This window comes from Xiphias gladius, chromosome 19 (genome assembly GCF_016859285.1).
Source record: "Xiphias gladius isolate SHS-SW01 ecotype Sanya breed wild chromosome 19, ASM1685928v1, whole genome shotgun sequence".
NCBI lineage: Eukaryota > Metazoa > Chordata > Actinopteri > Istiophoriformes > Xiphiidae > Xiphias > Xiphias gladius.
This window is the reverse complement of record NC_053418.1, coordinates 17,556,829-17,570,787: the sequence shown is the minus strand read 5'-3', so window position 1 is coordinate 17,570,787 and position 13,959 is coordinate 17,556,829. Positions and strand designations below refer to the sequence as shown.

Sequence of the window (13,959 nt, the reverse complement as noted above, 5' to 3'; positions counted from 1 at the left end):
TGTTCTGCCTCGCTCTTGTGAAAATATTTTCCAGCATGTGTGCTATTCTGTATGCTTATTTGGTTTCTAAACAGCATGGAGAACATTAGCCTTGAGGAGTTTTCTCTGTTGATCAGCTCACTGAATGACTTCTTCTCATGCGCTCTCAAAGACTGTATAATTACTCCGGCTTGAATGCCTTTACTAATTTATCCTCTATGACTTTTACATGTGCTTGCATCCAAAAGAAATAAGGGAGTCATATCATATCTCCTGTCCTACAGTTGTCCACAGTAATTTTGTGTGGAGTCATTTTGAGGTTTCAGGATAGGGTACATGTGGTGTAACATGGGGTGGAGGAAGGGGGTGGGGTTGCCACGGCGATCACAGTGCCTCAGTGTTTACTAGTGAAGAGAGAGATCGGCAACATGGCTTGTTTTTCCTGGTGAGCTGAGGATTAAGGTCTGAAGCTGCTTTGACTGACTAAGTAAATTAACCTTGTGACACTGGAAAGCTAACAGTACAGCAGTTTGTTGAAACAAAGACTCTGATGACAGTCCACACGCATAATACAGCACATCAAAAAAATAAGAGAGAAAACGATGCCAGTTAGAGTATATGTTAATTAAATGCTGAAGAGCGGGAGAGAGAAATTATACCATTGTCAGTAACTTTTCACACATACACACTTTCAGTTTATTCTCAATCTACACTCAATAACCCATAATGATAAACTTTCACCTTGTCATCATGGGTTATTAAGTGTAGATTGTTGTGCAACAATGGCAATATGATCAATTTCCAATTAAAACTACAACACAATAAAATGTGCAAAAAGTGAAGCGGTCTGAATATTTTCTGAAGCAACTGTAAATGTGAAACATCTTTCTGCTGTTCAAAGTGTCATGAATTTCACCAACAGAGGCATGCCCTTGTCCTCCTCCTTTTCCTGTCTACACCCTTCTCACTCCTCTTTGGTTTGGACTTGAAGCTTCAGATAGAAAAGTGTTTGTTCTAATGCATAGAAAAAGTTGACAAGACAAAAAGCAGAGAGTTAAAAAGTAAGAAATAGTTGCCCATGTTTTCCTCTAAATATATTCACTTTTAGTCACTATATTTTCCTCACACTTCATTGTTACTGGCAACATGTACTTGCCATGTAAAAACTAGTTTGTTAGATGGTCAAAATATAGCACCACCCCCAAAACAACCACCACCATCATTCTCTTTTATTTGATGTACTCTTTTTCTAATAAATGCCTCAAAAAGTGGTAGTGGTCTAAAAATAGTCTGTGGTGAAGCTAAAAATAGTCGCCTAGCTGGCGGTCCTTGCTGGGAGAGGGTAGAAGAATAGGCTTGGAGTCTCTCTCTCTCTTTCTCTCTCTTTCACTCCCCCTTTCCTTGTGTCTGAAACAGGCTGGGTGGGGGTTGTTTTTGAAACAGAGGAGTGAGTAAGCGAATTGTCAGGGTATTCATTCAGCCTCCGTCTCTCTCTCTCTCACTTTCTGAAGATCGACCATGAAGAGTTACCCTCAGCGACCACATGCATAAAGACCATCAGTCTGAGCCCTGCCGTGCCTATAAACATTTGATCCCTTGGATAAAGAAGGCTGATATTAATTCACTTACTCCCCCCAAACTTTACCAAACAGAGGTTTCATGTCTGGCTATTTTCTTTTTTTTAATCTTTTTTATTACAGGGAAACATACATTTCTGGAAAGTTACGTTATTGGTGTAGAATTAAGTGCATTTTAATCATCAAGTCTGCCTATGATACAAGTGACAAACCCTGAGAGGTGTCACCCTCACATGACAAAGTTATTCTCCTCACACGGCTGAACATTGTCTGCTCTATGGCTGGCACACTGGAACACATCTGTCTGCGGCACCAGTCTAAGACATGAAGAGAGCAAGTTTACTGAGTTCATATTTTATAGACTATGCCTCTTGCACTCTTTAAGAGAGGCTAAAAACAAGACGACAGATAATGTATATGATCTACAGGCTCAGCATTTTACTTCACATCAAATGCCCGCTACCCAGAAAAGCAGAACCTCAGACAAGAAACTAAGTAGCACTTGGATCTCTGTCAGAGGTGTTTTTTTAAGGTCAGTATACTGAAGCGGAAGTCTGAGGTACTCACACAACAACAAAAGGAGGTTTTAAAAATAGACTGTTTGAAATGTGCCAATATGTGGTCCCTGTGGTGTGGAGCGGTGAAAAAGGCAGGCCACTTCTGAGGCCACGCTGCCAAAAGGCAATGCTTTTCCACTACACAGCCCAAAACAATTCACGCCAGCCATTAAGATGAAATGATGCCTTGTTCTTTGAAACTATTTGTGGAAAATTCAGAATAATGAAGATCTATTTTTATAGATGGCATTCCCTGCCCAGCCTGGAGCTTCCCCCCTGGCCTCACCCCCTCCCCTGCCATGATTGCTGCTTTGGGCAGGGTGTGGAAACTCAAGGTCACAGTATAGAGGTCAACCGGCTGGTCATTGTTACTCAAGGCCTCCCTCAGGCTCCCTTTTCCTGCTGTGGCACCACGCGATAAGAGACAGAGAGACAAAAGACGATAAGTGACGATTGTTGAGGGGACAAAGAAGGAATAGAAGGTGGCTGGACGGGGACTTGAAGTTTAACCCATTGCCAAACTAAGAGAACTGGGGGCATTTAGGTGAGGCTACACTGTTACTATCTGATGATAACTTAAAGTATGTAAATGAAAGCTTTATTGATTATGTCAATAAAGCTGTTCATATAGCATTACAGTGGATGAAGCAAGTCAAACTAACAATTTTAGCCTTAGCAAATTGATTTTTATGTTGAATCAGAAATACATATAGACACATTCCCATTCTCTCATTTTAATAGAGACGTATTATGAAACTGGAGTGTAGACAGGATGAAAGATGGGTAGGTTGAGGGTGCAGACATAAGTGTCCTCTTTATCCAGTTTCACTGAGCTGGCATTGTGTCTAATAATGTCTATCTGGGTAATTATACAGTGTAGTGACTAGTCTGAATGACCACTTTGTTCACAGGGCTAGGATGCTGCTGTAGCAAACAGTGTTGAATTCTGACATGTGCTTAGTGTGTGTCTCTTCCATATGGGAAACACTGCACCATCTGGTATTTTGCTGTGTGCTGGCTAGCTAAGACTGTCTGTCTGTGAGTGGGCTCTCGTCTGCAGTGGGCTCTTCTTAATGGAGATTTTAGCACATGTACCACCGAGATGCCACAGTTTGGAAAAATGTGGCGAAACCTTGTTGCGCACCATTTCTTTCTGTCTCGCTTTGTCTCTCTCACTTACTCTAACACTTTTCTCTATTTTTGCTCTACTTCTCACTCCCTTTTTTAAAGTTTAGTCAATCTAGTAATCCCTAGACAGCCAGTAATTACACAGTTAGCCAGCGTTATTCCTGAACACATGACCACTTTGCCCAAGGATGATGGATCCCAGGCGCCAGCCTTTGATTCCTGATTATAGTGCAGCAGGGCACCAGGAGCAAGGGGTGTCAAAGCCAACAAATCACTGAATAGTCATTGATACAATAGTTTTTTCAAATGTTGTCTCAACCAGTGCGTAATGATGCACATATGATGACTGAAAAAATAAAAACAGACAGGGGCAGACTGTGATGCGGGGATTCCATTCCTCAAGATTGGTAACCTACAAAATCAACCATTGCCCCCAAAATGCTCACTCATACACATACACACACTCAAACACACCATGTAGTCATCATCCATGGGCATGCCCCTCGACATGGTCCTGGCATGTTCAAACCACGCTTCATGAAACTGTGGCCTTCTTGCCTTTGGTCTGCCATCTGCTTCTAATAAGCTAAGCCAGCCTGATCCCTCTGATGTTCCCTCCACTCTGAAAAGCAGAGAGAAAGAAAGAGTGAGCAAGAGAGACAGAGAGAGTGAGGGGGGGGGGGGTGTACAAAAACGAGAGCAAGTGAGAATGAGCCAGACAGACAGAAAAAGAATATAGAAACAAGGAGAATGAGAGCACATCTCAAACATACTATTACCCTATCCCTGCCGCCAGCAAGGCTACCAGAGTGCTTATTGTACATTGTTGCTGGGGGGTCTTAATCCACAGCAGGTCCACTTCATGTTCACCTCCATCTTGCTATTTGTGATGGGAAGGGACAATGTTTGTCCCCACTGCCTGAACCCTACTGACACTGAGCCACATTGCTCCTTACCAATCTGCTCTGACAAAATTGAGTTTGTCAACTGGTAAAAACAAGGGAGCTCCTTGTTGCCCTGTGGTTTTACAAACTTTTCCTCCTTTGGTCACCTTTTCCCCACAAAATGATTATGATCTAAATCTTAGGTTTGTATGATAGTGTAAAGACCATTCAATGAAAATGCACTGTGTACTTTTGTACATTGTGTGAATTTAAAAAGGCTATTTAAGTATTATAGCCCCTAGCTTTAGATGACATTTTCTTAAAGATTATTTGGGAGCCATTCTAAATTACATTGTGATTCACTTTTGGGTCCTAAACCAGCCACTAAGAAAATTCTCTAGTGAATACTGTAAGTACATGGGGTCTCACACAACCCAGTCAAATGCTCACACATTGTGAAGGCAGGTGAAGAAATCTCTTTTTCTACAATTTTTAACATTGTGACAAACAGAGGCTGAGACCCTGCTACATAAAAGCTCTTCATTCCAGCACCATTTTGTTATATTTTAACAGCACAGCAAACATGATTAACCATAAGTGGCATAATTGTTAATGCTTTTATATTGTGTTTGTCTGTCAGCAACTTGTTTTCCACCAACTGCTGAAACATACTGCAAAACCATAAACTGCTCCATTTATTGGGGAAAAACTCTTTGTGCCTTATTACTATAGTATCTTCTTTCATAAGTCTTGGTTTTGCTTACAATAGTGTGTGTATTTTGAGGACCATACAGTGTTGGCAAGGATATAAAAGGCCTATTATAGACTGGCTGTTTTTGTAGAGGGTTTTTACACTGATGCTGTCAGCCATTGGGTTGAAGACACTGAGAAACATTCACTGGCCTGGCTGTCACCAATAGCCATAAACACAATATTGAATGTGTCGTACCCTTCAGCCACTGCCAAGATAACTGCAGAGGGGAATGGTCAGCAATGAAGCTCTTTCCAAACACAACCTATCAACCAACCCAATTCTATCAGAAATAAAGATGTACTCATTAAGCCGACAATGTTTTGACTCAGCTTATGTTGAGACGCGTAATATTTTAGAAAATGAGGGGAAGAGGACAGAGGTAGGGAGAAAGAGACAGACTGAGCACCAGACTGAGACAGAAAGATGGAGGCAGAAAGACGGATAGAGGGATAGAGAGGGTGAGCAGGGTGGCAGAATGCCGAGCAGACGGATCCTGGTATGGCAGGAGCTCTGGGCAGGCGTCAGCTGTCCCTAGCAGACCCCCTGGGGCCACCCAGAACTCACACCCAAATACCCTCCACAGTTTTTTTCAAGAGCTACATGAAGTTGTCACCCACACCCCAAACTATGAAATGAATGTAAGGGTGGAGTTTTTCCTGCACCTTCCCTGCAAAAGACAATGGCAATGCCATTGAGATAGCCTCCGACTATCTCAATCTAGCCCAGGTTGCCTTACTTAGCCTTGCTCACTGTAGTCCTCTAACCAAGTCCAGGCCATTCTAGCTGAGGGTGCAGAGCTGAAGGGTACCGATGAGACGGGTGTCTAAGTATGTAGGACGCTGTGTCTATGCTGTGCCTGCTTCACACAGGCCCTGTGACAAGTCGAGTCATGAGGGAGCATCATGAAGAAGGAGTTTAATTAGGAGCAAGCCTCCAAAGGGGCCACGGAGAAAGACAGAGAGCATAGCAAGCATACACAGCTTTTTTGCAGTCTTTCCTGTCGTCATCCTTTTTCTCCTTCTTCTCAATCATATTTACTGTACTCACTCTCTGTAGCATCCCCAGTGACTGTTCCCACTGTCGTAGTTTGTAGCTTCGTACCTTTTTTTGGTCTTGTTCCCGTCCCTCCCTCAGTCTGTCTCTCTTTTTAACTGGTTTTTCATTTCGTAGTATGTCCACATTTGATCATTTTTCTGTTCCTTTGTTGTTTCTTTTTTATTTGAAAATAAAATGTCTGACTGCCTGGTAATTACAAAACAAATCATTAATCAATTAATGGCGTAAAAAATTTCACTTTTGTAAACAGAGGCAATACAATTGCTGTAAACTTAATTAATGCTCTATGAAAATTTTCCCTTTTATTCCAGCAGTCATTCCGTAAGAATAAAATAATGAACAATTCTTTATCATGCTGACAATCCTAGTCACTTGGAAAATTGAAAAAATTAAATATAAGAATGATAATTCGGGTGAATATTTTGTGCATAAAATTCTTTGCACAAGCGAACAGCACCAAAGCATTTATGATTAATCTTCATCCTATTAGCATATTCCCCAAAGACCAAATTTTCATACCAGCGCTTCATACCTATACTCCTGTGTCTTTCAGATTTGGAATAGCAGCTCTTTTTCCAATGATCATTATTCTCTCAATCATTTTGAAATATACATCTCTGATTTGTCTTATATGGTGATGATATTACTGAATAACAGACTCAAAGCCTTGTTTGGAGTAGCAGCTGATGACTCGATGCAGCAGAGCGATGAAATACATAACAAATTTAGGACACAGATAATGTAATGGGCTATTATAGAAGGGGAAAATATACAGTAAAGGATGACGAGAGTAGGGTGGTGAGGGGTAGTGAGGTGGAGAGAGCAAGAGTGATAGGCCCTTCTATGGCTATATGGCACACCGGCAGATCTGATTGGTTGTAGGGTTGTGTGTCAGCCCTTGGCAACAGGTGTGATGTCTTTAAACAGGTGGGCATAACTGAGATGAGTGGCATACCGCCCTTGTACCGCACCCTCAATGTGCTGAGCCCCGCTGGAACGCTAAGCCTAGGCCACATGCTTCAAAGTCATATAACACCCACACCCTGGCTCCCCGCAACCCATCAAAACCCAGTGCAACCATTGCCCAACCCCCTGCCAGACCACCAGCTCAGTTGCCCCATATGGGTGTCCCCTTTACCCCAGCCCTCGCTCCCCTCTCCCAGCAATGCCCCACTGCTATATTTCCTAGAATGGAAGTGAATCTTTCATGCACTCTGTGCTGGTGGCGGTAGGTGGTGGAAATCTCTGCAAGTAGAAAAAGTTGTTTTTTCTTGCATGCATTCTCATGTGAACAGAAAAGGCCAGCAGTTCAGCTCTTGTCAGTTTGATATGATGCTTCGCCAAGGCCAGAAAGAAACTACACAAAAGAGGTACCAGAAATTTTACATCACACGTCTTTGCCAAAAAAGACAGCATGCTAAACCTCTGCAACCCCTTTGTTCTTTTGACTCATCCACCTCAGATAGAGCAAGAGTGCCTTATTCACAGTAGGTCTGTTAGAAGTCAGATCTCCTGCATCGCCTTGGTTGATTTGTTTGGTGTGATTTCCTGAAGACTGTCAAAGATGTGAGACACGCTTTCAAATTCAGAATTCCAGATTTCCACTCTAGGGGCCAAGTGAGGATTCAGAGAAAGAAGAGGAGAGCCAGCAAATGTTGACACGCTTACAGTAGCTGCCTCGCCACGAGACGCCTCAGGAATCAAACAGTTATCACACACACAAAAGAAGCCCTCTAAGTTCACTAAAACCACACTCAAAACAGGCCTTTGTTGTGCTGACATGAGAGATGACTGGATTGTTATTTGTTTTCTAAGCAGGCAGATCGCTCCCTGTCACTTCTGCTGCTGGTTGTGATGGAGTAGCTAGCATTCGTATCTCTTCTGTGAGTGAGTACTGACGGAGACAAACAAATGAGAGGAAGAAGTTCACTGAGATTAACTTATCTGAGCATCTATCTTCCTCCTTTTTCCTGCTTAGTCTCTCTTTCTTTTTTCTCCTTGACGCAAACACCCACTCTCACACACCCACACATGCACACACAAACACAGACTCATTCCCCTCTTTCCCCTCCCACACATAGACACACACACACACTCACAAACTCACTCCGGTAGACACATGCACACACTACAACATATACACACACACACTTGATCAGCATCAGATACAGGGTGTGCTAAAGTAAATTTAATTACGTCTGTCTGATATGGAGCTTCAGATGAAAGTAGGAGAGCGCAGTGTGAAGCGGCGACTGCACAGACAGGAACAGGCCCGTGATATTCCTCCTGTAGACTAATCTCCCTTTATTAAAGCCAGGAGGTGGGGGGGTGGGGTGGGGGGTAGGGTGGGGGTGGGGGGTACCTTTGATGAAATCTCTAACTGTCAGCTACTGTACTTTTCTTCTCTCCCGCTCTGTCTTTGTCTCTCACTTTACGAGGCAAATGAACACAGCACCTATCGGTACATGCCTACTTGCTCAAGCAAACATACCCTCATGCTATCACACACCGTAATGTGCTCTGAAACTTATCCCTGTTTTTATGGTTGTCAACAATATCTAAAAAAGCACAGAGGAAGCTCTCTCTCCCTCACGCTCCCTCTTATGCTCTCTTTGTCTGTGTCTCTCTTCCACTCGGAGGGAGTGGTGAGCAAGTGGAGGGTGTGCTTTTTTCTGCCTGTCTGCTGTTTTCTGGCCACTCTAATGGGGGCAGGTGGCCATCAGGTGGCCAAAACAGAAACTGCCACATTTAATAGCACATATACCACAGTCATGAACTCAAGCACCTCTACTGTATTTCAATTCTATTTCTTGATCCACTGATGATTATGGTTATGAAATGTGTTTTACTTTTATGACTTTTCCTTTTCCTGTGTAATTATGAGGTTTTAAGGTCCCATGATTTGTCATTTGCTCAAGAGTTTGATCATTTGTTATGTCTTGTTATTGGATGCAATTAAATCCTTTGTGCCATCTTGAATGTTTAGCTGCATGTTTACTCGTTTACAGAGCAGCCAGTGTATCCTCGTGTCACCCCATGTCGCTGGCATGCTGGCCTGCCAAAATGATTCATTGAAGAGGTTAAAGATCTTTTGTAGAACAATTTCTCAGAAACAGACCCAATTTTCTCATAGAGAAAAAAAAACTTTGGAAGTCTGCTCATTTGAAATAAATCGAGGTGTACCTCTGTTAAAGATATCTCTAAACGGTTTTCCAAACCTCCCCATAATTTGACTTGTCTTTTGTCAGGATCAATTCTAAAAGGTTCCTCCTTAGAGTTCGTGACCATTTGTCCCTCCAAAGCTGTTCACCTGGGTCATTGTTCCATACCCCAAAGCCCTTCAACTATATTGTGCAACTGCTTTGTTTGCAGACATTGAGAAAGAAGGGCCTAAACGGCTGTGACAGCCCAGACCCCGACGCAGACGACTCGGTTGGCCACAGCCCCGAGTCCGAGGACAAGTACAGGAAAATAAACGAGGACATTGATCTGATGATCAGCAGACAGAGATTGTGTGTAAGTACCCCTCATTGAACCCCAAGCCTTCCTCTCACCTTTCTCTCCTCTCTTTCCCTTTTCCCCCCTATGCTTTCTGTCGCTTCGTCCTCGTCTCCTCGTTTTCGTCATGTGTTCCTACCACCCATCTCTCCATACTGTGTCTCCCTCTGTCCGTCTCTGTGATTGTGGGACCTGGCAGGCATTGAGCAAGAAGGAGAACAAAGGCAGCGAGAGCCCGGAGCTCGAGTCTGCTCTCATCCTCACCCCACGCACTGAGGAGAAATACAAACAGATTAACGAGGAGTTTGATCACATGATTAAAACTCATAAGATTCCCGTAAGTACTGGGTTGACACTACGCCGCATCCTCAGCAGGCTAACAAAATGCTGACTGGCCAGTAAGTGTTGAGCTAACCAGGCTAACCACCATTGTTTGCCAATTGACTAAATACACAAAGTGAGAGTGAGAGTAAGACTAGAGTGAGATTATACTGTATACTTCAAATTTAAAAAATGATAGTTCTTTGATTTTTCTTGATTACAGCTGAAGAACTGTCCTCTAATTTGACATAACTGTGACCGTAACTAGCAGGCATTTTTGCTATAGTAATTGCAGACTTTCTCTTATGACAAATTTTAACCTTACTGGGTTCCCACCTTGAACCTGTTACCCATAATGCCTTGCCTGGCTCCCAGGGGAGGTGTGGTCTGCATGTGCTTTTCCTTTTTCCAGCACCGAAACACAGCGCTCAGTCACCCACAACAACAAGGACAGACACTCTGGCAAAGAAACACCAGCAGACATTCACAAACTCTTAAGCGCACCTCACAAAGTTCAATTCTCACTCCTACGTTGTGAAATTATTGAAGGCAAAATTTTCAGTAGGCTAACAGCATCTTTAAAGACATTGTTCTGTGTGGACATATATATGTCAAGACGTGTCAGCTGCTGGATTTGTGCTATATAGTGTTAATTTTACAGAAGAATTTAATCTATAGCCAGTTGCCAGAAACCACAAAATAAGAACTGTTTTCTATGTAAACTGAGCCTGCCCTTCATTTAGAAAGCACCATATTGGAATGGTTAGTGCTCTAGCCGTACAGAGAAAGAGATAATTCCACAGTAGATAATTCAGAGAAGAACGGTAGTGTCTCAGCCGCGTGGAGCGGGGGGAGATGTGGTTAAAAGCAAGGCAGGGGTTGGTGAGCTGGTGTGGCGTGGTGGGGTGAGATGGGTTTGGGATCGGAGCTGAGTGGGGATGGGGGCGGAACAGTGGGGGTGGTGGTGTTGAGGGGGACTCTGCACACAACAAGTGGCAGTTCGGTGTGTGGTCAGGGTGGCTGCCAAGCACTGGGCCTCTGGATTGCAGGGGACTGTTGAGGGGACTGTGGGAGGAGGAAGATGAGTGAAAACAGGAAGGATGGCACCAGTTAAAGGACAGCTTACAGATGGGGCCCTTACACCCAGCAATAGGGTGTGTGTACACGCAAATGTGCACACAGAGACAGCTCCCCCACTCTTAGAAAACATGGCACAGAGCCAAGTCATGACGTATAAAAACTCCAACAAGGCATCTGAAAATGGAAGAAATTACTTTAAGTCTTCAAAAAATAAAATAGAACTAGAAACAGCCCCTCACTGGTTGTAAAAGAGAGCATCCATAGCTTTTGGCTAGCCCACTCCTGTGTAAAGTTGCAGTAAAGGCGAAATGTGCAGAGGCCCACAATGAACTATGGTTAAAGTAACCGCCTTTGTACTTTGAAATAATATTTGGCTTACAAAAAGAACATTAGCAAGAGGGAGAAAATTGAAGATGACGAAGTAGTGCTAAGGCACATATTCCACTTCCACGTAAGCCAGGCTGATGATCCCTCTGATGCGCTCCCTCCGTGGCTCTGAGACACATGGCAATAATTTAGGGCCCTATTTTCTACTTCCTAAAGCTAACATGCAGGATCAACCACTTCCAGGGCACTCCCAAGGTTAAGCCCTTCAGCCAAGTGACACAATAAACATGACAAACTAGACGCCTGGGGCCAGCAAGCTACCTCTCTTTGTGTTCCTGATGAGACTGCTGATTGATCTGAGTCTACCACTTAAAAAAACTTTGCATTAGCTCCATGGGACGGAAAAATAGATTATTCCTAATTGCATTCAGTTCTCCAGTCTCGAAGCTAACTTTGCAAGAAATACTGCAGACTTTTTAGTGAGGTGAAGCCAGACTGATTTATCTTTAGCTCTTTTAGAAAGGTGGGATGCCATTGGCTTTATTCCCAGTAAACCATAGCCTTCTTATTTCTTTAATGTAATAAACCAGGAATGTATTTCAGGGAATATAAATGCAGTAATTAGCCTCCAAAGTAACCTACCTATGCTACATCAAGTTGGAATGACAAAGTATTGGTAGCCCATATATAATGTAGGCAGCAATTTGAGTAACTGTAAGAGGAGTTTTCTAGGCACTTACCCTTTCATTCTTGTGCTGTGCTCCCTTACACCATCCATACTGTGTTGTATTTTTAGTCTTTGTTCTAAGAAGTTGTTCTCTTCAACTATGCATGGTTGTCCATTTTTCCATTTGAACTTGGCTGTCTCTGTCTTTTCTTTTGTGTACAATTGCCTCTGGAGTAACACCATGAATACTCAAAGGATTTTAAATTCCTTTGTGTTCCTAGAGTGATTCTGAATAGTCACATCTCCTGCTCTCTTTCTGTGTCCATTCCTGTACTTGAAGGCCTTGTTTTAGTTTGTTCGCTCACTGCAATCGCTGGTATCGTTAGGCTAATCAAATTCGTGTCTGTGTTTCTGTTTTTCCCTCTTTTTCTCAGCAGGCCGTGCCTCCATCAAACTACGACATGCCCGTGTCCATTCCCGTTAGCAACCAGAACAATCTCATTTACAGCCACCCCGGTGGTTCCCTAGGCAACCACAACCTGTTGCCCCTGGCGCACCATGGCCTACAGAGAAACAGCATGTCTCCCGGAGTTACACACAGACCCCCCAGTGCAGGTAACACAGGTAGGGCCTTACTTGCACTCATGCCCCCATGTACATGCTGTTATCCCATCTGTCTCTCACCTCAACTGTCTGTGTATCTGTCTGTTATGCTAATGGACACACACATCAAATGTTGGATTTATTTTATGAACCTCAATAAATGCACTTAAAGGGAATGAATGAATTTGCTCAGTATTTTGTTCAAAGTAAGTGGATGATTTAATATCAATTTAAATCGCAGCCCACAGTGTTGTTGATTTAGTGTGAGGTTCTACACATGGGATGTCTGGCCCCTATGTATAGGCCCTGAGTTGCTGGTGACATAAGCAAATTAGGCCTATTGGTTTGTTATTGTTGTCCAAAGTCCTTTTTCTGTCCCTTTGGTCTGAAGGCTGCTGCCCACACCCTTACCCTGTCATTACAACTGGATACTAGAAGCGCCAGCATAAATTAAATATGAGTTTTGGCGCTCGTAGCATCCACACCAACCGCACACGTTCTGGACCCTCCCACTCCTCCACCTCACATGGCTTAAAAATAATAATTTGTCATTTTTCTTGGACGGCAGCATAGTGTATCCAACTAGCAGTCGCCAGTTGATCAGAGTGTTAAGGTTTGGGAAGCAGTATTACTTCTGGTATCAGTACACATATGATGCACTGACACACAAACACACAGTCAGTGGATTGTGATTAAATTGAGTTAGTTTCTGAAAGGCCAGCAAGGTGAGAGACAGAAGTCATAGTGGATGTTACGTGGGTGTCTATCCTCTAATGGTTTTCTCTCTTTTGCTCTCCTCTCTCTTTCATCTTTCAGGTGGCCTCATGGGTGCTGACCTCACCACTGGCGCAGGCACAAGTGCTGGTAAGAATGGCCTCCTCTTTTCACACACAGTTGTCTGCTAGCACACAGACACACACATACATGGCACCCACTCACCCACTCGGGGCCATAAAATGCATGACTAATAGTAACCCAAACCCAAATGGAGATTTTGTCCATGATGTGTTGATGTTAGTGGTCGTGGAGTTCATCTGGGAATGTTTGCGCAGTGCTGGGGCTGTGAAACATCCTGGCTGCATTCAGCTATAAAACAGAAGAACAAGTGGGGGGAAACAGAAATAAAATTACACTATATACTGGAGCAGCAGATTGAATGACAGGCAATCAAAAGAGATGCTGGACTTTTGAATGTACTGTTCATTTTTCTCTGTTTCCCTTTAGGATGAGTCATTTCTTGATTTCTGGATTGGATTTGGGTTTAAATTCAAAATGACAACATCCATGGCTCCTATTTTGGAGAAACTTGTTTTGCCAGACAAACTCCGTACACTGTAACTGCTGTCACATGTCTGCAACAAAATAATTCGGTGTTTGTAGTGGCTTACCATGAAATAATGATCCCATGGAGAGAGGAGCAACCCATGTTTGAGGTACATGTGTAAGGAATCTTATGTGTTAGCTTCTGTGTGTCAGTTGGTTTGTCCCTGAGGACATGTCAGCCCCATGTTTTAGCAAAGAGACTCCC

At 43.2% G+C, this 13,959-nt stretch overlaps 1 protein-coding gene across 1 annotated transcript in view; it reads left to right on the top strand.

The window, feature by feature from the left end:
* mef2cb (myocyte enhancer factor 2cb) overlaps positions 1-13,959 on the top strand; it is a 57,409-nt gene that overhangs the window by 37,547 nt on the left and 5,903 nt on the right. Inside the window, exons 4-7 of the mRNA XM_040154702.1 lie at positions 9,308-9,451; positions 9,633-9,770; positions 12,263-12,452; positions 13,248-13,295. Of these exons, the coding sequence (XP_040010636.1) occupies positions 9,308-9,451; positions 9,633-9,770; positions 12,263-12,452; positions 13,248-13,295 (520 nt within the window). The remainder of the gene's footprint in view (positions 1-9,307; positions 9,452-9,632; positions 9,771-12,262; positions 12,453-13,247; positions 13,296-13,959) is intronic.